Below are 24,955 nucleotides of genomic sequence, written 5' to 3' on the forward strand. Positions count from 1 at the left end.
GCGGTCGGGGCTCGTACCTGCTCCGGTTTGTCCTCCTCCTGATCCTCGGGCGTCGTCTGGGCACCTTCCCGCTCCTGGCCCTCTGTGTCCGAATCCCCCTCCGTGTCCGACATTCCCTCCAACCTGGGACGAAAGGGGGAGCGGGGGGAGGGGGGTGTAATTATAGAGAGCTCAAATTTAACTGCCCTGCCCGCAAGAAAGCGGGGGGAGGGGGCAGAGAGAGTGGCGGACACAATAGACAATAGGTGCAGGAGTAGGCCGTTCGGCCCTTCGAGCCAGCACCGCCATTCACTGTGATCATGGCTGATCATCTACAATCAGTAACCAGTTCCTGCCTTATCCCCACAACCTTTGATTCCGCTATCTTTAAGAGCTCTACCTAACTCTTTCTTGAAAGCATCCAGAGACTTGACCTCCACAGCCTTCTGGGGCAGAGCATTCCATATATCCACAACTCTCTGGGTGAAAAAGTTTTTCCTCAACTCCGTTCTAAATGGCCTACACCTTATTCTTAAACTGTGGCCTCTGGTTCTGGACTCCCCCATCAGCGGGAACATGCTTCCTGCCTCCAGCGTGTCCAATCCCTTAATAATCTTATACGTTTCAATCAGATCCCCTCTCATCCTTCTAAATTCCAGTGTGTACAAGCCCAGTCGCTCCGATCTTTCAACATATGACAGTCCCACCATCCCAGGAATTAACCTCATGAACCTACGCTGCACTCCCTCAATAGCAAGAATGTCCTTCCTCAAATTTGAAGACCAAAAGTTCACACAATACTCCAGGTGGGGTCTCACCAGGGCCCTGTACAACTGCAGAAGGACCTCTTTGCTCCTATACTCAACTCCCCTTGTTATGAAGGCCAGCATACCATTAGCTTTCTTCACCGTCTGCTGTACCTGCATGCTTGCTTTCAGTAACTGATGTACAAGGACACCAAGATCTCATTGTGCTTCCCCTTTTCCTAACTTGACTCCATTTAGATAATAATCTGCCTTCCCGTTGTTGTCACCAAAGTGGATAACCTCACATTTATCCACATTAAACTGCATCTGCCCACTCACCCAGCCTGTCCAAGTCACCCTGCATTCTCATTACATCCCCCGCACATTTCACACTGCCACCCAGCTTTGTGTCATCTGCAAATTTGCTCATGTTACTTTTAATCCCGTCATCTAAATCATTAATGTATATTGTAAACAGCTGTGCTCCCAGAAACCAGCCCCGAAGAACCCCCCCACACCCTCCCCAAACATTCTCTCTCCCCCCCCCACCCCTCCCATCGGGCATGAGGTACTGAAGCCCGAACACACGTCCCACCGAGGTCAGGAGGGTTTCTACCCCGCTGTTGTCAGACGAACGAACGAACGGGACCACACCCCCCCCCGCCCCAAGGACGATCAGATAGATTCCTGACCTCACGGTCTACCTCGTCGCGTCCGCCTTGCACCTGATTGTCTGCCTGCCGTACAGCGACACACACACACACACACACACACACACACACACACACGCCAGAGGATCTCAGCAGGCGAGGGATGGGGGAAAACAGACAGTCAACGTTTTGGGCCCCAGGGAAGAGGCCGGTACCCTGTCTGGCTCTGGGTCCTCCTTCCTGGCGGATGTGGGATTGGGCCCCAGCAGTACCCGGGGCTCGTTGTACACCAGGCTCCCGGTCAACGTCACCGACCGAGGGGGGTGGGGGGTAGGGAGACCCTACCGGCAGAGTTTAACGACCTGCAAGGTGCAGGGGGATTGCCAGGATCAGCCAGCCTAATACAAGGAGCGTCAACTCCACTCATCCTCGCCCTCGACCCTCCTCACTACCCATGAGGGTCGCCTCGCTCCCAGCCACCCCACCCCCCCAGTACACCACCGACCCCCAGCCTCCAGCTCCAACCGATCTCAATTATCCCCCCCCCACCCCCCCACCCAGTCATGCCATCACCAACCGTCCGAAACGGGATCGATGGCTCCCCCACCCCGGGGACACTTCCAGCAACGATGGTCCAGTCCCATTTCCACCCCTCCCCTATCCCCACCAGGAATTTCCTCCCCTCATCCCTCACCCCCACTACACTCCCCCCCTTTGTCCGCTCCTTCCTCTCTCCCCCTCCCTTACCCCACTCCCTCCCCTGCCCACTCACTCACTCATACACGCCCCCTCCCTCACCCTCCCTCTTTCTCGCTCCCTCTCTCTCTCTCACCATCCCTCACTCAACCTCCCTCCCTCCCCACTCACACCTCCCTCCCTCCCCTCCCCATACCTCCCGCCTTTCTCCCCACCCCCCCTCCCGACCTTCCACCCCTCCCCTCCATCCCCCTCCTTCCCTCCCTCCCTCACCCCTCCCCTCTCCCTCCCTCACCCCTCCCCTTCCCTCACTCCTCCCCCTCTCCCTCCCTCACCCCTCCCCCTTCCTCCCTCACCCCTCCTCCCTCACCTCTCCCCCTCCCTCACCCCTACTCTACCTCTCCCTCACCCCACCCCTCTCTCCCTCACCTCTACTCTACCTCTCCCTCACCCCCCTCTTCTCCCTCACCCCTACTCTACCTCTCCCTCACCTCTCCCCCTCCCTCACCCCTACTCTACCTACCCCTCACCCCTCCCCTCTCTCCCTCACCTCTACTCTACCTCTCCCTCACCCCCTCTTCTCCCTCACCCCTACTCTACCTCTCCCTCACCCCTACTCTACCTCTCCCTCACCCCTCCCCTCTCTCCCTCCCTCACCCCTTCCCCTCTCTCTCCCTCACCCCTCCCCACTCTCCCTCACCCCTCCCCTCTCTCCCAAACCTCTCCCTCCCTCACTTCTCCCTCCCTCACCCCTCCCCTCTCTCCCTCCCTCACTTCTCCGTCCCTCACTTCTCCCTCACCCCTCCCCTCTCTCCCTCACCCCTCCCTCACCTCTCCCTCCCTCACTTCTCCCTCACCCCTCCCCTCTCTCCCTCCCTCAGCCCTCCCCTCTCTCCCTCTCTCACTTCTCCCTCACCCTTCCCCTCTATCTCTGAGCGCTCGCTCCCTCACCCGCCGATCACCCCCCTCCCCTCTCCCTCCCTCCCCTCCTCTCCCTCACCCCTCCCCTCCTCCCTCCCTCAACCCTCCCCTGTCCCTCCCTCACCCCTCCCCTCTCCCTCCCCTTCCCTCACTCCTCCCCCTCTCCCTCCCTCACCCCTCCTCCCTCACCCCTCCTCCCTCACCTCTCCCCACCCCTACTCTACCTCTCCCTCACCCCACCCCTCTCTCCCTCACCTCTACTCTACCTCTCCCTCACCCCCCTCTTCTCCCTCACCCCTACTCTACCTCTCCCTCACCTCTCCCCCTCCCTCACCCCTACTCTACCTACCCCTCACCCCTCCCCTCTCTCCCTCCCTCCCTCACTTCTCCCTCCCTCCCTCCCTTACTTCTCCCTCCCTCCCTTCTCCCTCTCCCTCCCTCTCCCTCTCCCTCACCGTCCCCCTCCCTCAACCCTCCCCTCTCCCTCACCCCTCTCCCTCACCATCCCTCACCCCTCCCCTCTCCCTCACCCCTCACCCTCTCTCCCTCACCCCTCACCCTCTCCCTCACCTCTCCCTCCCTCACTTCTCCCTCACCCCTCCCCTCTCTCCCTCACCCCTACTCTACCTCTCCCTCACCCCTCACCTCTCCCTCCCTCTCCCTCCCCTCTCTCCCTCCCTCACCCTCCCCCCCCTCTCCCCCTCACTCACCCCTCCCCCTCTCTCTCCCTCACCCCTCCCCTCTCTCCCCCATCCCTCCCCTCCCCTCTCCCCTCACCCCTCCCCTCACCCTCTCCCTCCCCCCTCTCTCCCTCCCTCACTCTCCCCTCCCCCTCTCTCTCCCTCACCCCTCCCCTCTCTCCCTCTACCTCTCCCTCACCCCTCCTCTCACCCTCTCCCTCACCCCTCCCCTCTCTCTCCCTCACTCACACCTCCCCCTCTCCCTCCCCTCACCCTCACCCCTCCCCTCTCTCCCTCACCCCTCCCCTCTCCCTCACCCTACTCTCCCTCTCCCTCACCCTACTCTCCCTCTCCCTCATCCCTCACCCTCCCCTCTCCCTCACCCTATTCTCCCTCCCCCTCTCCCTCACCCCTCCCCTCTCTCTCCCTCACTGACACCTCCCCCCTCCCTCCCCTCACCCTACTCTCCCTCTTCCTCACCCTCACCCTCCCTCTCCCTCACCCTCCCTCTCCCTCACCTTACTCACCCTCTCCCCTCATCCCTCCCCTCTCCCCTCCCCCTCTCCCTCACCCTACTCTCCCTCTCCCTCACCCTATTCTCCCTCGCCCTCATCCTCCCCTCTCCCCTCTCCCTCACCCTACTCTCCTCTCCCTCACCCTACTCTCCCTCTCCCTCACCCTATTCTCCCTCTCCCTCATCCCTCACCCTCCCCTCTCCCCTCCCCTCCCCCTCATCCCTCACCCTCCCCTTCATCCCTCACCCTCACCCTCCCCTCTCCCCTCCCCCTCTCCCTCACCCTAACCCTACTCTCCCTCACCCTACTCTCCCTCTCCCTCATCCCTCACCCTCCCCTCTCCCTCACCCTATTCTCCCTCCCCCTCTCCCTCACCCCTCCCCCTCTTTCCCTCACTCACACCTCCCCCTCTCCCTCCCCTCACCCTACTCTCCCTCTCCCTCACCCTCCCTCTCCCTCACCCTACTCACCCTCTCCCTCATCCCTCCCCTCCCCTCTCTCTCCCTCACTCACACCTCCCCCTCTCCCTCCCCTCACCCTACTCTCCCTCTCCCTCATCCTCCCTCTCCTCTCCCTCACCCTACTCTCCCTCTCCCTCATCCCTCACCCTCCCCTTTCTTCTCCCCTCCCCCTCTCCCCTCCCTCTCTCCCCTCCCCCTCCCCTTCATCCCTCACCCTCACCCTCCCCTCTCCCCTCCCCCTCTCCCTCACCCTAACCCTACTCTCCCTCATCCCTCACCCTCCCCTCTCCCTCACCCTATTCTCCCTCCCCCTCTCCCTCACCCCTCCCTTCTCTCTCCCTCACTCACACCTCCCCCTCTCCCTCCCCTCACCCTACTCTCCCTCTCCCTCACCCTCCCTCTCCCTCACTCTACTCACCCTCATCCCTCCCCTCACCTTCACCCCTCCCCTCTTTGTCGCTCACTCACACCTCCCCCTCTCCCTCCCCTCACCCTACTCTCCCACTCCCTCACCCTACTCTCCCTCTCCCTCATCCTCCCCTCTCCCTCACCCTACTCTCCCTCTCCCTCATCCCTCACCCCTTTCTTCTCCCCCCCTCCCCTCCCCCTGATCCCTCACCCTCCCCTTCATCCCTCACCCTCCCCTCTCCCCTCCCCTCTCCCTCACCCTAACCCTACTCTCCCTCACCCTACTCTCCCTCTCCCTCATCCTCCCCTCTCCCTCACCCTATTCTCCCTCCTCCTCTCCCTCACCCCTCCCCTCTCTCTCCCTCACTCACACCTCCCCCTCTCCCTCCCCTCACCTTACTCTCCCTCTCCCTCACCCTCCCTGTCCCTCACTCTACTCACCCTCTCCCTCATCCCTCACCTCACCCTCCCTCTCTCCCTCACTCACACCTCCCCCTCTCCCTCCCCTCACCCTACTCTCCCTCTCCCTCACCCTCCCTGTCCCTCACTCTACTCACCCTCTCCCTCATCCCTCACCTCACCCTCCCTCTCTCCCTCACCCTCCCCCTCTCCCTCCCCTCACCCTACTCTCCCTCTCCCTCCCTCACCCTCCCCTCACCCTCCCTCATCCCTCACCCTCTCTCTCACCTCACCCTCCCTCTCTTACCCTCCCTCTCTCTCACCTCACCCTCCCTTTCCCTCATCCCTCCCCTCACCCTACTCTCCCTCTCCCTCCCTCTCCCTCACCCTCCCTCTCCCTCCCCTCTCCCTCTCCCTCCCTCACCCTCACCCTCCCTCTCCCTCATCCCTCACCCTCCCTCCCTCTCCCTCCCTCACCCTCCCTCTCCCTCATCCCTCCCCCTCCCTCCCTCTCCCTCCCTCACCCTCCCTCTCCCTCATCCCTCACCCTCCCTCCCTTACCCTCCCTCTCCCTCATCCCTCACCCTCCCTCCCTCTCCCTCCCTCACCCTCCCTCTCCCTCCCTCATCCCTCCCCTCTCTCCCTCACCCCTCCTTCTCCCTCCACTCACCCTCCCTCTCCCTCCCTCACCCTCCCTCTCCTCACCCTCCCTCTCCTCACCCTCCCTCTCCCTCCCCTCACCCTCCCTCTCCCTCCCCTCACCCTCCCTCTCTCCTCCTCCCTCACCCTCCCTCTCCCTCCCTCACCCTCCCTCTCCCTCATCCCTCTCCCTCCCTCACCCTCCCTCATCCCTCCCCTCTCCCTCCCCTCACCCTCCCTCTCCCTCCCCTCACCCTCCCTCACCCTCCCTCACCCTCCCTCCCCTCACCCTCCCTCTCCTCACCCTCCCTCTCCTCACCCACCCTCTCCCTCTCCTCACCCTCCCTCTCCCTCCCCTCACCCTCCGAGCGCTCGCTCCCTCACCCTCCCTCTCCCTCCCCTCACCCTCCCGCTCTCTCCCTCACCCTCCCTCTCCCTCCCTCACCCTCCCTCTCCCTCACCCTCCCTCACCCTCCCTCACCCTCCCTCACCCTCACCCTCCCTCACCCTCCCTCTCCTCACCCTCCCTCTCCTCACCCACCCTCTCCCTCTCCTCACCCTCCCTCTCCCTCCCCTCACCCTCACCCCTCACCCTCCCTCTCCCTCCCCTCACCCTCCGAGCGCTCGCTCCCTCACCCTCCCTCTCCCTCCCTCACCCTCCCTCTCCCTCATCCCTCACCCTCCCTCACCCTCCCTCCCCTCACCCTCCCTCACCCTCCCTCTCCCTCCCTCACCCTCCCTCTCCCTCATCCCTCACCCTCCCTCACCCTCCCTCCCCTCACCCTCCCTCTCCCTCCCTCACCCTCCCTCTCCCTCATCCCTCACCCTCCCTCACCCTCCCTCCCCTCACCCTCCGAGCGCTCGCTCCCTCACCCGCCGATCTCCCCGCTCGGCCGGCGGTTGCCAGGGGAGACAGGACGCCGGCGGGGTGACGTCCCGCCCCGAGACGGCGCGCAGGCGCGGAGTCCGGTGGGCGGAGCGAGGGAGGGGGGGCTGGCGCTCCCGAAACCGCCAGCCGTGACGTCAGGTATCCGGATGTGGGCCGGGGGGGAGGGGGCAGGGAGGAGGGGGAGGGGCGGTGAGTGGCTTCAACAGAACCGGAAATAATAAAAGCAGAACTATAAATGCAATTCCTTCAGTTAAATTCATCTTGCAGCACGAAAAGAAAGGTGCATGCTGTTAGACATCAGGGATCCTATCCCTACTGCAGTTTAAAATTAAAATGAAATTACTATTATCCAAAAAAACCCATTCAGCCCATCATTCTGGGAAAGCCCCCACCGTTTCCAAACACACCCTGTGTATAGGACTATCGATAGTGGGAAACGATTAAAAACGCTAATGCTCGAAAGTTCAATTGATTAACATGGTTGTAAAGAAGGCTCCTGGCATTCATAAATCAAAGTATTGAGTATAGGAGTTGGGATGTTATGGGGAGGTTGTATAAGGCATTGGCGAGGCCAAATTTGGAGTATTGCGTGCAGTTCTGGTCATCCAACTATAGGAAGGATATCAGTAAGATTGAAAGAATGCAGAAAAGATTTACTGGGACGTTGCTGGGTCTTCAGGAGTTGAGTTACAGGGAAAGATTGAACAGGTTAGGACTTTATTCCTTGGAGCATAGAAGAATGAGGGGGGATTTGATAGAGGTTTACAAAATTATGATGGGTATAGACAGCATAAATGCAAGTAGGCTCTTTTCACTTAGATTAGGAGAGATAAATACAAGAGGACATGGCTTTAGGGTGAATGGGGAGAGGTTTATGGGGAACTTCTTCACTCAGAGAGGGGTGGGAGTGTGGAACGAGCTGCCATCTGACGTGGTAAACGCGGGCTCACTCTTTAAGTTTCAAGAACAAATTGGGTAGGTACGTGGACGGGAGAGGTCTGGAGGGTTATGGACTGGATGCGGGTCAATGCGACTAGCAGGAATAATGTTTCAGCACAGACTAGAAGGGCCGAATGGCCTGTTTCCTGTGCTGTAGTGTTCTATGGCTGTGTGGATTGTCAGAGAATGCGTGCACAATACACCTCTGATACTCGTCTTCTCCTGCTAGCCAGAAACTACGGTAAGACCACACATCGACTTCTCCCCTTCCCACTCGAGAAAAGGCGAGGCGCAGGACTCGTCGACCCCAGAATCCACCACCCACCCTCCCTCCCCCCTCCAGCCATTAAATAAACAGCGACAGCAGCAAGAGCTCTCCACCGCCTCCCTGCAGGGAAAAGAAACAGCGGCAATATCAATCCCCCGACTCCATCGGCCGCAGAAGAGAAGCAAGGAGAAAACAGAGTTTGTAAGCAGCGCGATCAGACTTCTCCAAAGGGACTTCATCCGGTGAGCTAAATAGGAGCGCCAGAATTCTGCGTCCGCTGACGCCCGTTTCCCGTTCCAGCCCATCGAAAAGGCATAACAGCGCCTTTATTTCCTGTGGAGCATCAAGAAAGCTCACCTCTGTCCCAGGATGCTGACAGACTTTTGCCGCTGTACCATTGAGAGCATACTCACTAACTGCATCTCAGTGTGGTATGGCAATTGTCCTGTATCGGACCGCAAAGCACTCCAGCGTGTGGTGAAAACTCCCCAGCGGATTATCGGCACCCAATTGTCCACCATTGAGAACATCTACCATAAACACTGCCTGGAGGAGGTGCAAAGAGACCTGGGTGTCATTATACACCAGTCATTGAAAGTGGGCATGCAGGTACAGCAGGCGGTGAAAAAGGCGAATGGTATGCTGGCATTTATAGCGAGAGGATTGGAGTACAGGAGCAGGGAGGTACTACTGCAGTTGTACAAGGCCTTGGTGAGACCACACCTGGAGTATTGTGTGCAGTTTTGGTCCCCTAATCTGAGGAAAGACATCCTTGCCATAGAGGGAGTACAAAGAAGGTTCACCAGATTGATTCCTGGGATGGCAGGACTTTCATATGAAGAAAGACTGGATCGACTAGGCTTGTACTCGTTGGAATTTAGAAGATTGAGGGGGGATCTTATTGAAACGTATAAAATCCTAAAGGGATTGGACAGGCTCGATGCAGGAAGATTGTTCCCGATGTTGGGGAAGTCCAGAACGAGGGGTCACAGTTTGAGGATAGAGGGGAAGCCTTTTAGGACCGAGATTAGGAAAAACTTCTTCACACAGAGAGTGGTGAATCTGTGGAATTCTCTGCCACAGGAAACAGTTGAGGCCAGTTCATTGGCTATATTTAAGAGGGAGTTAGATATGGCCCTTGTGGCTACGGGGATCAGGGGGTATGGAGGGAAGGCTGGTGCAGGGTTCTGAGTTGGATGATCAGCCATGATCATAATAAATGGCGGTGCAGGCTCGAAGGGCCGAATGGCCTACTCCTGCACCTATTTTCTATATTTTCAGAGCGCAGCATGATTCGGAGCGGGCCGTTCCGGAGTCCCGCCAGCGCGCGGCTCTCCTCAGAGTGCCCCGATTTCTGTCCGCGGTCAGGCCGGTCGGGAGGCCGCTTGGTCATTGTCGGTTGTCCTGCGATTGGACCTGGGTGAAAGCAGGTGGGTGTCTGGGTTCGGCCAGGACGTCCCGCACGCAGCTGTTTCTCTAGATATAGATTTAAAAAAAAATAAAATATACTTCCGAAACTCCCATTTGGAGTACTGCGCTCAGTTCTGGTCACCTCACTACAGGGAGGATGTGGAAACTACAGACAGGGTGCAGAGGAGATTGACAAGGATGTTGCCGGGATTGGGGAGCGTGCCTGTTGAGAATAGGTTGAGTGAACTCGGCCTTTTCTCCCTGGAGCGATGGAGTACGTGTAAGAACGTCAGAGGTAGGAGCAGGAGTCGGCCATTCGGTCCGTCGAGCTTGTTCCGACATTCAATAAGATCATGGCTGATCTGACCACGGACTCATCTCCACCTAGCTGCCTTTTCCCCATAACCCTTAATTCCCCTCCTATGCAAGAATTTACCCAACCTTGTGTAAGGGGGTTTCGTCTTTTATGTTACTGCAGAGGCTAATTAAAATGGCTTCTTTGTTATGTTATAATCGGGAGTGCTTCTTTGTTATGTTAAACGCTGAGAAAGCTTTGCGCTAGCAGCTTGTTGTGGGTTAGGGGGTGATAAGAGGATGTTATGAACCAACTGGGATAGTTGTTATGACTTTGGTGTATCTGGAAGATTTGTATGCGCAGGGTTTTGGGGGGGAAGAAGGCGGAAGAGAGGGACAGAGGATGGACGAGGTGCTGTGATGTCCGCTAACGGGGTCGGACCCCGAGGAGGGCGTTCAGCGAGGAGACGGAGACGGACTCGTGTGCAGCGTCTGGTCGACCACTGTTGTTGGTCCCAGGCGGCCGGTCGAGGTGGTCCGAGGGGGTCGCAGGGTGAAGAAGAAGGTCCTGAGCTCCAACTGTTTGTGCACGAAGAGATTGAACTTTGATAAGTGTGGCACCTTTTATTTTCCTTTTATATTTTAATCTCTTTTGATTATATGGTTCCAGTAATATCTATAAACTGTAAATCATTTAATCGTATCTGGTGTATTGTCTGTTATTTGGGCGGGGTGGGGTACCTCACACAGCATCCACACAAACTGATTACCCAGTTTGGCGGGGCCGAGGGCTGTTTCCCTAGACGACAGCGAGCCGAGCGACCCTGAGACTGGCCGGAGGGGGGGTTTCACTTGTCTTAAATATATTTACTGAGGTGGCCCCTCCACTGCTTCATGGGGCAGAGAATTCCATAGATTCACCACCCTCTGGGAAAAGACGGGAAGAGAAGATGGCGACGCGCCTGCGTGTGCACAGCCCTCCGGTGAAAAATGATATCGTACCTGTTAAATAGGGGCCGTGGACAATTCTGATTTAATGGAGAATGGACGTGAAGGCACAGGGGAACACCTGGAGAAATTTCAGAAACGCCCGTTCGCTGCTGTCGTTACTGCGTGGCCGGGAATCTTTCGGAGGGTAGGCCTCAAAATCCCCAGCCTTGCCTGCTTTTGGCGACCGAGAAGGAGGTCGAATCGCTCGGACTGAGATGGCGCTCGGTGCTCGGTGTCGGAGAGCTGATCAGAGCTCGAAGTTTTCGGATGACTCAGAGTCGGATTGTGGTCGGCATGGCAGGGAGAGTTTTCTTCCTTCTCCCGTCTGCGTGAGATGTGGGACATTCGAGAGACTTTGAACTTTTTACTGTGCTCATGGACTTCTTCATCAAGTTATGGTAGTGTTGCACTGTTGTAACTATATGTTATAATTATGTGGTTTTATCAGTTTTTTCAGTCTTGGTCTGTCCTGTGTTTTGTGATATCACACCGGAGGAAATATTGTATCATTTCTTAATGCATGCATTACTAAATGACAATAAAAGAGGACTGCGTGTCTTCATAATCTAATAAGCAGTTCCTCCTCATCTCCGTCCTCAATCTTCTCCCCCGAATCTGGAGGCTCTGTCCTTCTAGTTCTAGTCTCACCTACCAGTGGAAACAGCTTTCCTGCATCTATCTTATATATCCCTTTCATAATTTTATAATGTAGCCCCCTGGTAAGCCTCAGGCTCGCCCAGCTCGCTGTCGTCTAGGGGGAGCAGCCTTCGGCCCGGCTAAACTCTGAAATCGAGTTTGTGTGGATGCTGTGCGTTGTTCCCCTACCCCGCCAGATAACAGACAGTACACCATATGCGACTAAATGATTACATTTTATAGATCTTACGAGAACTATATAATTAATAATAGGGCATCCGTTGGTCTTGCGAGACCATGGATCCGCGCCTGGAAAGTCTTCACTCTCCAGGGCGCAGGCCTGAGCAAGGCTGTACGGAAGACCAGCAGTTGCCCATGCTGCAAGTCTCCCCTCTCCACGACACCGATGTTGTCCAAGGGAAGGACACTAGGACCCAGATGTTGTCCAAGGGAAGGGCACTAGGACCCAGATGTTTGTCCAAGGGAAGGGCACTAGGACCCAGATGTTGTCCAAGGGAAGGGCACTAGGACCCAGATGTTGTCCAAGGGAAGGGCACTAGGACCCAGATGTTGTCCAAGGGAAGGGCACTAGGACCCAGATGTTGTCCAAGGGAAGGGCACTAGGACCCATACAGCTTGGCACCAGTGTCGTCGCAGAGCAATGTGTGTGGTTAAGTGCCTTGTTCAAGGACACAACACGCCACCTGGGCCGGGGCTCGAACTCACGACCTCCAGGTCGCTAGTCGAAAGCCTTAACCACTTGGCCGCGTGCCCACATATAATTAATAGAGATAAAATATATAAAAGGAAAGTAAAAGGTGCCAAACTTATCAAAGTTCAACCACCTCGTGCACAACCGTTGGAGCTCAGTTAACGGAGTCTTCTTTCCACCATTTCATCCCCTCCGACCCCCTCGACCCGCCGCCGGGGATCAACCACGGTGGTCGACCAGATGCTCCACACGAGTCTGTCTTTGTCTCCTCTCCTCGCCGAAGACCCCGGGTCCTCGGATTCCCACTCGGGGTCCGTCCCGCCGCCCAGCTTACAGCATCGCGTCTCCTCTCCCTGTCCCCATCGCCTTTTGCCCCAAAACCCGCGAGAAACAAGAGCTTACAGACACTCAAAAGAAAAAATAACGTCCATCCCGATTGGTTAGCAAATGAATACAATTCTCTTTATCAGTAATTATGACCCAAACAAGCTGCTAGAGGGAGCATTTGTGAAATGGGCCCAGCGGAGATTGCACTGTCTGAGGAAGCTTAAACAAGCATCACTCCCCACGAACATCTTAACTACGTTCTACAGAGGCGAGGTTGAGAGTGTGCTGACCTTTTGCATCACAACCTGGTACTCCAGCTGCAGTCCTGTCGACAGAAAACCCTTGCAGAGGGTGGTTAGGGGAGCAGAGAAGGTTAATGGTGTCTCCCTACCTTCTGTCCAAGACCTCTTTCAGAGTCGATGCCCCCAGAAGACACGGTACATCGTTAAAGACCCCTCACACCCTCTCCATGAACTCAAACAACAGGAATTCTGCAGATGCTGGAAATTCAAACAACACACATCAAAGTTGCTGGTGAACGCAGCAGGCCAGGCAGCATCTGTAGGAAGAGGTGCAGTCGACGTTTCAGGCCGAGACCCTTCATCAGGACTAACTGAAGGAAGAGTGAAGAAAGAGTGAGTAAGGGATATGAAAATTGGAGGGGAAAGGGGAGATCCAAAATGATAGGAGAAGACAGGACGGGGAGGGATAGAGCCAAGAGCTGGACAGGTGATAGGCAAAAGGGGATACGAGAGGATCATGGGACAGGAGGTCCGGGAAGAAAGACGGGGGGGGGGTGACCCAGAGGATGGGCAAGAGGTATATTCAGAGGGACAGAGGGAGAAAAAGGAGAGTGAGAGAAAGAATGTGTGCATAAAAATGAGTAACAGATGGGGTACGAGGGGGAGGTGGGGCATTAGCGGAAGTTAGAGAAGTCAATGTTCATGCCATCAGGTTGGAGGCTACCCAGACGGAATATAAGGTGTTGTTCCTCCAACCTGAGTGTGGCCTCATCTTCACAGTAGAGGAGGCCGTGGATAGACATGTCAGAATGGGAATGGGATGTGGAATTAAAATGTGTGGCCACTGGGATCCCACTCCCATTCTGACATGTCTATCCACGGCCTCCTCTACTGTAAAGATGAAGCCACACTCAGGTTGGAGGAACAACACCTTATATTCCATCTGGGTAGCCTCCAACCTGATGGCATGAACATCGACTTCTCTAACTTCCGCTAGGCCCCACCTCCCCCTCGTACCCCATCTGTTACTCATTTTTATGCACACATTCTTTCTCTCACTCTCCTTTTTCTCCCTCTGTCCCTCTGAATATAGCTCTTGCCATCCTCTGGGTCCCCCCGCCCCGTCTTTCTTCCCGGACCTCCTGTCCCATGATCCCCTCGTATCCCCTTTTGCCTATCACCTGTCCAGCTCTTGGCTCTATCCCTCTCCGTCCTGTCTTCTCCTATCATTTTGGATCTCCCCTTTCCCCTCCAATTTTCATATCCCTTATTCACTCTGATGGCATGAACATTGACTTCTCTAACTTCCGTTAATGCCCCACCTCCCCCTTGTATCCCATCCGTTATTTACTTATTTATATACACACATTCTTTCTCTCTCTCCTTTTTCTCCCTCTGTCTGTCTGACTTATACCCCTTGCCCATCCTCTGGATTTCCCCCTTCCCCCTTGTCTCTGGCTGAATGTACTCCTGTGCCCACCCAGTACATTATGTAGTGGGTGGGAGACATTGTCCAGGATGGCATTCAACTTGGACAATGTCTCTCTGCATTCCGCAGGGATCGCTTCCTACACAACTCCCTTGTCCATTCGTCCCCCCCATCCCTCCCCACTGATCTCCTTCCTGGCACTTATCCGTGTAAGCGGAACAAGTGCGACACATGCCCTTACACTTCCTCCCTTACCACCATTCAGGGCCCCAAACAGTCCTTCCAGGTGAGGCGACACTTCACCTGTGAGTCGACTGGGGTGATATACTGCGTCCGGTGCTCCCGATGTGGCCTTTTATATATTGGTGAGACCCGACGCAGACTGGGAGACCGCTTTGCTGAACATCTACGCTCTGTCCGCCAGAGAAAGCAGGATCTCCCAGTGGCCACACATTTTAATTCCACATCCCATTCCCATTCTGACATGTCTATCCACGGCCTCCTCTACTGTAAAGATGAAGCCACACTCAGGTTGGAGGAACAACACCTTATATTCCGTATGGGTAGCCTCCAACCTGATGGCATGAACATTGACTTCTCTAACTTCTGCTAGGCCCCACCTCCCCCTCGTACCCCAGCTGTTACTCTTTTTTATGTACACATTCTTTCTCTCACTCTCCTTTTTCTCCCTGTGAATATACCTCTTGCCCATCCTCTGGATTTCCGCCTTCCCCCCCGTCTTTCTCCCCGGACCTCCCATCCCATGATCCTCTCGTATCCCCTTCTGCCAATCACCTGTCCAGCTCTCGGCTCCATCCCTCCCCCTCCTGTCTTCTCCTATCATTTTGCATCTCCCCCTCCCCTTCCAGCTTTCAAATCTCTTACTAGTTCTTCTTTCAGTTAGTCCTGACGAAGGGTCTCGGCCTGAAACGTCGACTGTACCTCTTCCTACAGATGCTGCCTGGCCTGCTGCGTTCACCAGCAACTTTGATGTGTGTTGCTCTCCACGAACTGTTTGTTCTTCTGCCATCAGGCAAACGTTACAGGAGCATCAAAACTAAAACCACAAGGCGACTACACAGCTTCCTCCCACAGGCAGTCAGACTGCTAAATAGCTGCTCTCCCTGACTCTGCTTTGGACACTTTTAACCTGCACTGGACACTTATAACTGATTTTAACCGACATGTTGTGTTTTACTATTTATCGTTATGTTTATTATTTAGTGTTGTGTTTGTTATGTTATGATTGCACTGCCCCTGAGAAACGCTGTCTCATTCTGCCCTGCAGAGCTGATGTACGGTTAGAATGACAATAACGTTTTTTCAAATCTTGAATCTCTAAAACTTTCTCAGCAGTTAACATAACAAAGAAGCCATTTTATTCCAACATAACAAAGAAGCCATTTTGATTTGCCTCAGTAGTAACATAAAAAAAGAAAGCCCTTACAATAAGATCTCCTCTCGTCCTTCCGAATTCCAGCGAGTGCAGTCCCAGGCGATTCGATCTCTCCTCGTGGTCTAACCCCCCTCCACCCACCACCCCATCTCCGGATTCAACCTGGTGAACCTCCTCTGCACCGCCCGCAAAGCCAGTATCTCCTCCCTCGAGTCAGGAGACCAGAACTGCACGCCGTACTCCAGGTGTGGCCTCGCCAGTACCCTGTACCGTCGCGGCGTAACCTCCCCGCTCTCGAATTCAGTCCCTCCGGCGACGAAGGCCAACGTCCGGCTGCCCCTGCAAACCGGCCCTCTTGCGATTCATACAGGAGGCAAATACGATGTCGGGTGGTGTCACAGCAACAACCTGGTACTCAACGTCGGTAGGACGAAGGAGCTGATTGTGGACTTCAGGAAGGGTAAGACGTAAACATAGTCAGAGTCATACTTTATTGATCCCGGGGGAAATTGGTTTCCGTTACAGTTGCACCATAAATAAATAAATAGTAATAAAACCATAAATAGTTAAATAGTAATATGTAAATTATGCCAGGAAATAAGCCCAGGACCAGCCTATTGGCTCAGGGTGTCTGACCCTCCAAGGGAGGAGTTGTAAAGTTTGATGGCCACAGGCAGGAATGACTTCCTATGACGCTCTGTGCTGCATCTCGGTGGAACGAGTCTCTGGCTGAATGTACTCCTGTGCCCACCCAGTACATTATGTAGTGGATGGGAGACATTGACCAAGATGGCACGCAACTTAGACAGCATCCTCTTTTCAGACACCACCGTCAGAGAGTCCAGTTCCATCCCCACAACATCACTGGCCTTACGGATGAGTTGCGAATGAGATCGATATAAGTAGAGAAATAGACAGATAAATAAATAGACAGACTGATAGACAGACAGATAAATAGAGAGATAGATGGACAGACAGATAGATAGATAGATAGTTAGACAGATAGATAGATAGTTAGATAGATAGATGGATAGAGAGATAGATGGATAGATAGATAGAGAGATAGATGGATAGATAGATAGATAGATAGATAGAGAGATAGATGGATAGATAGATTGATAGACATACTTTACTGATCCCGAGGGAAACTGGGTTTCGTGACAGTTGCACCAACCAAGAATAGAGTATAAATATAGCAATATAAAACCATAAATAATTAAATAGTAATATGTAATTTATGCCAGGAAATAAGTCCAGGACCAGCCTATTGGCTCAGGGTGTCTGACCCTCCAAGGGAGGAGTTGTAAAGTTTAATGGCCACAGGCAGGAATGACTTCCTATGACGCTCTGTGTTGCATCTCGGTGGAATGAGTCTCTGGCTGAATGTACTCCTGTGCCCACCCAGTACATTATGTAGTGGATGGGAGACATTGTCCAAGATGGCACGCAACTTGGACAGCGTCCTCTTTTCAGACACCACCGTCAGAGAGTCCAGTTCCATCCCCACAACATCACTGGCCTTACGGATGAGTTGCGAATGAGATCGATATAGGTAGAGAAATAGACAGACTGATAGACAGACAGATAAATAGAGAGATAGATGGACAGACAGATAGATAGATAGATAGTTAGATAGATAGATAGTTAGATAGATAGATGGATAGAGAGATAGATGGATAGATAGATAGAGAGATAGATGGATAGATAGATAGATAGATAGATAGAGAGATAGATGGATAGATAGATTGATAGACATACTTTACTGATCCCGAGGGAAACTGGGTTTCGTGACAGTTGCACCAACCAAGAATAGAGTATAAATATAGCAATATAAAACCATAAATAATTAAATAGTAATATGTAATTTATGCCAGGAAATAAGTCCAGGACCAGCCTATTGGCTCAGGGTGTCTGACCCTCCAAGGGAGGAGTTGTAAAGTTTGATGGCCACAGGCAGGAATGACTTCCTATGACGCTCTGTGTTGCATCTCGGTGGAATGAGTCTCTGGCTGAATGTACTCCTGTGCCCATCCAGTACATTATGTAGTGGATGGGAGACATTGTCCAAGATGGCATGCAACTTGGACAGCATCCTCTTTTCAGACACCACCGTGAGAGAGTCCAGTTCCATCCCCACAACATCACTGCCCTTACGGATGAGTTTGTTGATTCTGTTGGTGTCTGCCACCCTCAGCCTGCTGCCCCAGCACACAACAGCAAACATGATCGCACTGGCCACCACAGACTCGTACAACATCCTCAGCATCGTCCGGTAACGATGGATGGAAGGAACACTCACCGATCCTCATAGAGGGATCAGAGGAAATAAATAAATATTTATTTATTTGTTATTGCTTTCTCCTTCTGCATTTCCATCCAGGGGGTCAGTGTGGACATGGTGGAGGATTACAAATACCTGGGGACACGAATTGACAATAAACTGGACTGGTCAAAGAACACTGAGGCTGTCTACAAGAAGGGTCAGAGCCGTCTCTATTTCCTGAGGAGACTGAGGTCCTTTAACATCTGCCGGACTGGTTTGAACTCCATCCGCCACTTCTCAGCCCAGTTTTGCATCCTATCGATGTCCCGCTGTAACATCTGACGACCCTTAAGTGTTCTACGAGGGATGATTGATATGTTCGTGGAGAAGAGATGAGTTAAGAACGCAAACATGGGGAAATCTGCAGCTGCTGGAAATTCAAGCAACACACACAAAAAATGCTGGTGAACGCAGCGGGCCAGGCAGCGTCTCTAGGAAGAGGTACAGTCGACGTTTCGGACCGAGACCCTTCATCAGGACGGTCTGAAGGAAGAGTGAGTAAGAGATTTGAAAGTGGGAGGGGGAGGGGGAGATCCGAAATGATAGGAGAAGACAGGAGGGGGAGGGATGGAGCCAAGAGCTGGACAGGTGATTGGCAAAAGGGATACGAAGCTGGAGAAGGGAGAGGATCATGGGACGGGAAGCCCAGGGAGAAAGCTGACGAGTTATTAACTTCAAACTTTCTGCATAATCACCCAAAAAGTGGACCTGCATGTGCTTGTAACGAGAGCCGTATAACTCATCTCCTTCTACATAAGGCCACGAACTTATCGATCACCCCTGCTGCAGACACTTTCTGGAGGTCCAAGTTCCATATGGTCCTATATGGTCCTATGTCGCGGTCGTGGACCATATGGAACTTGGACCTCCAGAAAGTGTCCGCAGCAGGGGACACTATGAAAAATAAATGTGCTAGGTTTTCTAAAATTGACGCCTTCTCCCTTAGCCCATGAACTTATCAATCGCCCCTCGTAATTCGTTCTGTATTTTATTTAAATACATAATTTGTTAGCCAGTTAAGCATCAGTTTGTCATTTTTTTAAAAATATCTTTTAAACTTTTTAAATATCTTTTTAAGTTGATATCTTTTTAACTACTTTCATGAAACTTCAGCTGGTTGGGACAGCCCCTGAATCGGGCCAAAATGGCCTGTTCCCAAGCACCACACACAAAATGCTGGAGGAACTCAGCAGGCCAGGCGGCGTCTACAGAGAAGCGTGGACAGTCGACGTTTCGGGCCGGGGCCCTTCCTCGGGACCGGGAGGAGAAAGGGGGTGAGGAGTCAGGGTGAGAAGGTGACGGGGGGAGGGAGGGGGGAGGAAGACGTACGAGGTGGCAGGTGATAGGTGGAACCGGGAGAGGGGATGGAGGGGGGCTGGTGGTTGAAGGGAAGAACTGGGAAGTTGATTGGTGAAAGGGATGGAGGTCTGGAGAAGGTGGGGTGGGGGGGGAGTCTGATAGGAGAGGGTAGAAGGTCCTGGAAGGAAGAAGAGGGAGGCGACGGGCAGGTAAGGAGGTGAGGTGAGAGAGGGGAAGGGTGGGCAGGCAATTACTGGAAGTTTGAGAAATTGATGTTCATGCTATCAGGTTGGAGGCTACCCGGACGGAATATAAATGTTGTTCCTCCAACCTGAGTGTGGCCTCATCCCGAAAGTGGGCACGTCGGAATGGGAACGTGAAGTAGGAATTAAGACGAGCGGCCGCCCGGAGACGGAGTACAGATGATCGGAGAAGCGGTCTCCCTGTCCACGCCGGGATCTCCCCGATGCACAGGAGGCCGCACCGGGAGCTCCAGACGCAGTAGGTGACCCCTACCCCCCGACAACAGGCTCGCGGGTGACGGCCTCACCTGGAAGGACTGCTTGGGGCGCTGAGTAGCGGTGAGGGGAGGAGGCGTGACATTCATTGTGGGTGTCTGGAGTGTGGGTGCGAGGGAGGAGGTGTGTGAGAACTACATGTAATCTAAAGGAAGCATGGTACGGATGGAATCGCCCTGCAAACCTTTAGCATGTTAAAAAAAGAGTCACGTAATATTGGGTCGGGCAGGCCTCTTCTGCGAATCTGGGTGCCTGTTTCTGCTGAATAAAACACTCTCCAGCCACTAGCTTCAGTGGGTGTCCCGGTGACTTTCCCATTACCAGCCATTCGAAGCTGTCTCATTCACAGGGGCAAACACGAGGAATTCTGCAGATGCTGGAAATTCAAGCAGCACACATCAAAGTTGCTGGTGAACGCAGCAGGCCAGGCAGCATCTCTAGGAAGAGGTACAGTCGACGTTTCGGGCCGAGACCCTTCGTCAGGACTCTCTCTAGGAAGAGGTACAGTCGACGTTTCAGGCTGAGACCCTTCATCAGGACTGACGAAGGGTCTTGGCCCGAAACGTCGACTGTACCTCTTCCTACAGATGCTGCCTGGCCTGCTGCGTTCACCAGCAACTTTGATGTGTGTTGCTCATTCACAGGGGTCTCACTCTGAGGCATGGAAGGACGCCCCAGTCGTTTGGGCCGTCAGGTACGGGAGCCCCGCCATTTCGTCGATCTGATTTAGCCTCCCGACCCCATATCTCCCTGCCTTCTCCCCGTATCCCCTCATGCCCTGGCCAATCAAGAATCTATCAACCTCTTTATACATAAAGACTTGGCCTCCACAGCTGCTTGTGGCCAAGGATTCCCTCTTGTCCTTCAAGCCAACAGTCGTGGGGGAAAACTTTGACCCCTGATCCTTCCCTCTGGCCCATGCCCTCTGACCCTGACTCTGTGGGACAAACCCGCCCTCCGACCCTACCTTGATCCCTGCTCTTTGACCTGAGCCTGCTGCCTTTGAGGCTACCCTGCGGCATTCAGGTCCTTGAGCGCTGACCCCTGCCCTTTGCCCTCTGACTGACCCCGCCCCTCCTCTTGCCCCTCACCACCACTCAGCAGCCGGACCCCATTCATCACGCATGCGCCGTTCTTTCAGCGCTGCCGGCACCCGGCCGGCCGCGCAGGCGCGTCTGTTCCATCCCGCCACGACCTCAACCGGCAGTAGCGCGCATGCGCAATATCGCCCCTCCCCCGCTGAATCGTAGCTCTGGTTGATCCCAACCCCCCTAACATTATCTCCGACATTAGAGCCAGGAAACCACACACAGGAGCATCGTCGCCGCCGGGCTCCCACTCGCGGACCCAGTCCGCGGTCTCCCCTGCAGGAGACGGCTTTCCACCGCGGACCAATCAGCGACCCGCAACCGCCGAACGGCGGGCAGCGTCGGCCAATCAACCGCTAGCACTAGTGCTCCGACCAATAGGAGACCGTCGCCGCCCTGCCCGCCGGCCAATCACCGCTGCGGCAGCCCGCTCCCTCCGGACCCAAGCGGCCACTGTCAATCACACCTTCAACCATCAGCGGCGGGCCAATGGAAGAAGGATGGTCGGGAGGGGGCGGGCCCTGCTGCCCGTATACGTCATAGAGGTCGGCACTGTTCAGGAGCAGCGGCGGCGCCTGCGCCTTGCAGGCCGGTTAGCTCAGTTGGTTAGAGCGTGGTGCTAATAACGCCAAGGTCGCGGGTTCGATCCCCGTACGGGCCAGCAGTCACATTTTGTAACGCAGAACTAATTAGTTATTAAATTGGACCAGTACAATGTACTTTATTGTCGCCAAGCAATTGGTACAATCATCACAGCGATATTTGATTCTGCGCATCACACTCCCTGGGTTACAAATATTAAAATTAGTAAAAATTAAAAATTTTAATTATAAATCATAAATAGAAAATGGAAAGTAAGGTAGTGCAAAAAAACTGAGAGGCAGGTCCGGATATTTGGAGGGTACGGCCCAGATCCGGGTCAGTTTAATTAAAAGTGAAGAGACAATTGTTTAATAAATAAAAACAACAGGAATTCTGCAGATGCTGGAAATTCAAGCAACACACATCAAAGTTGCTGGTGAACGCAGCAGGCCAGGCAGCATCTATAGGAAGAGGTGCAGTCGACGTTTCAGGCCGAGACCCTTCGTCAGGACTAACTGAAGGAAGAGTGAGTAAGGGATATGAAAGTTGGAAGGGGAAGGGGAGATCCAAAATGATAGGAGAAGACAGGAGGGGGAGGGATAGAGCCAAGAGCTGGACAGGTGATTGGCAAAAGGGGATACGAGAGGATCATGGGACAGGAGGTCCGGGAAGAAAGACAAGGGCGGGGGGACCCAGAGGATGGGCAAGAGGTATATTCAGAGGGACAGAGGGAGAAAAAGGAGAGGGAGAAAAAGGAGAGTGAGAGAAAGAATGTGTGCATAAAAATGAGTAACAGATGGGGTACGAGGGGGAGGTGGGGCCTTAGCGGAAGTTAGAGAAGTCGATGTTCATGTTTAATAAATAATCTAATTTGGATGAGAATTACCTACTAAATTTGGCCTGTCCCTTAAAACCCTCACTAATTTTTATAGATGCACCGTAGAAAGCATTCTTCTAGGGTGCATCACAACCTGGTATGGAAGTTGCCCTGTCCATGACCGGAAGAAGCTGCAGAAGATCGTGAACACAGCCCAGCACATCACACAAACCAATCTTCGATCCCTGGACTCACTGCACACCGCACGTTGTCGGAGCAGTGCTGCCAGGATAATCAAGGACACGACCCACCCAGCCAACACACTTTTCGTCCCTCTTCCCTCCGGGAGAAGGCTCAGGAGCTTGAAGACTCGTACGGCCAGATTTGGGAACAGCTTCTTTCCAACTGTGATAAGACTGCTGAACCGATCCTGCCCCGGATCTCGGCCGTACCCTCCAAATATCCGGACCTGCCTCTCGGTTTTTTTGCACTATTTTACTTTCCATTTTCTATTTTCTATTTGTGATTTATAATTTAAATTTTTAATATTTACTATCGATTTGTACTTAAGGGAGCGGGAGGCGCAGAATCAAATATCGCTGTGATGATTGTACGTTCTAGTATCAATTGTTTTGGCAACAATAAAGTATAAAGTATCTGAGGAAGGGGCCCGGCCCGAAACGTCCGGCTGCGCCCGTCTCCCACAGATGCCGCCCGGCCTGCCGAGTTCCTGCGGCATTTTGCGTGGGCTGTCCAGGCACTGTCCCTGGTTCACATCTTTACTGCTGTGCTGTGTCACGGTTACTTCGCAGCCCTGGTGGGCTTTCAGCCTGTTTGGGTCGCTGCTGACGACAGGGGACGACGAGGATCCTTCTTCCAGGACCATGGTGCTGATGACTCTGCCATAGTTGGATGCGTCAGCAGGGGAGATGAGGCTGAGTACAGGGCTACGGTAGGAAACTTTGCCACATGGTGTGAGCAGAATTATCTGCAGCTTAATGTGAAAAAGACTAAGAAGCTGGTGGTAGACCTGAGGAAAGTTAAGGTACTGGTGACCCCTGTTTCCATCCAGGGGGTCAGTGTGGACATGGTGGAGGATTACAAGTACCTGGGGATACGAATTGACAATAAACTGGACTGGTTAAAGAACACTGAGGCTGTCTACAAGAAGGGTCAGAGCCGTCTCTATTTCCTGAGGAGACTGAGGTCCTTTAACATCTGCCGGACGATGCTGAGGATGTTCTACGAGTCTGTGGTGGCCAGTGCTATCATGTTTGCTGTTGTGTGCTGGGGCAGCAGGCTGAGGGTAGCAGACACCAACAGAATCAACAAACTCATCCGTAAGGCCAGTGATGTTGTGGGGATGGAACTGAACTCTCTGACAGTGGTGTCTGAAAAGAGGATGCTGTCCAAGTTGCATGCCATCTTGGTCAATGTCTCCCATCCACTACATAATGTACTGGGTGGGCACAGGAGTACATTCAGCCAGAGACTCATTCCACCGAGATGCAGCACAGAGCGTCATAGGAAGTCATTCCTGCCTGTGGCCATCAAACTTTACAACTCCTCCCTTGGAGGGTCAGACACCCTGAGCCAATAGGCTGGTCCTGGACTTATTTCCTGGCATAATTTACATATTACTATTTAACTATTGATGGTTTTATTACTATTTATTATTTATGGTGCAACTGTAACGAAAACCAATTTCCCCCGGGATCAATAAAGTATGACTATGAGTATGACTACATGAAAACTACACCAGACTATGTGAGACAGCACTAGACTACATAATAATAGACCTCCGTTAGTCTTGCGAGACCATGGACCTGCGCCTGGAAAGTCTTCACTCTCCAGGGCGCAGGCCTGGGCAAGGTTGTACGGAAGACCGGCAGTTGCCCACGCTGCAAGTCTCCCCTCTCCACGACACCGATGTTGTCCAAGGGAAGGGCACTAGGACCCAGATGTTGTCCAAGGGAAGGGCACTAGGACCCGTACAGCTTGGCACCAGTGTCGTCGCAGAGCAATGTGTGTGGTTAAGTGCCTTGCTCAAGGACACAACACGTTCCCTGGGCTGGGGCTCGAACTCACAACCTTCAGGTCGCTAGTCTAATGCCTTAACCACTTGGCCACGTGCCCACTACGTAAAACAACATAAAAACTGCACTGGACTACATAAAGTGCAATATATAATAAACAAGACAATAGGCACAGTGGAGGACAAATTACAATATAACAAATGATGTCGATGTCAGTCTAGACTCTGGGTATTGAGGAGTGGAGGAAGGAGAGAGGGGAGGGGAAGGGAGTGGGAAGGGGAAGGTGAGAGGGTGAGGAGGAGGGGAGAGGGAGGGAGAGATTTGGGGGCATGGAGGAGAGAGGAGGGAAGGGAGGGGCAGGGTGGAGAGGATGAGGAGGGAGAGGAGGAAAGAGAGGGAGAGAGAGCAGAGAAGGGGAGCGGGAGGGTGGAGGGGAAAGGGGAGGGAAGGACGGTAGAGGACGGTAGGTTGGTGTCAGTCTAGACTCTGGGTATTGAGGAGTCTGATGGCTGGGGGGAAGAAGCTGTTACACAGTCTGGTCGTGAGAGCCCGAATGCTTCGGTACCTTTTGCCCGATGGCAGGAGGGAGAAGAGTTTGTATGAGGGGTGCGTGTGGTCCTTCATAACGCTGTTTGCTTTGCGGGTGCAGCGTGCGGTGTAAACGTC

The 24,955-nt window shown here is 53.9% G+C and overlaps 1 protein-coding gene and 1 non-coding gene across 5 annotated transcripts in view; one reads left to right on the forward strand and one right to left on the reverse strand.

The window, feature by feature from the left end:
- The window catches only part of lrrc23 (leucine rich repeat containing 23), a 31,677-nt gene extending 24,635 nt beyond the window's left edge, over window positions 1–7,042 (reverse strand). The window contains exons 1-2 of one of the 4 annotated variants that reach the window (XM_063039292.1): window positions 6,968–7,042; window positions 18–123 (exon numbers count right to left, since the gene is read on the reverse strand). In XM_063039292.1, the coding sequence (XP_062895362.1) occupies window positions 18–113 (96 nt within the window). In that variant the 5' untranslated portion in view covers window positions 114–123; window positions 6,968–7,042. Of the gene's footprint in view, window positions 1–17; window positions 124–871; window positions 885–1,417; window positions 1,476–6,944 lie in introns of those variants that run through there. The other 3 variants (XM_063039291.1, XM_063039294.1, XM_063039293.1) reach the window with 3 other exon arrangements.
- Window positions 7,043–21,441: 14,399 nt separating this feature from the next.
- Window positions 21,442–21,515, forward strand: trnai-aau (transfer RNA isoleucine (anticodon AAU)). The gene has a single exon. It is a non-coding gene; the product is annotated as a tRNA-Ile (tRNA).
- The last annotated feature ends 3,440 nt before the right edge of the window (window positions 21,516–24,955 follow it).

The sequence above is a fragment of the Mobula hypostoma genome, unplaced genomic scaffold (genome assembly GCF_963921235.1).
Source record: "Mobula hypostoma unplaced genomic scaffold, sMobHyp1.1 scaffold_67, whole genome shotgun sequence".
NCBI lineage: Eukaryota > Metazoa > Chordata > Chondrichthyes > Myliobatiformes > Myliobatidae > Mobula > Mobula hypostoma.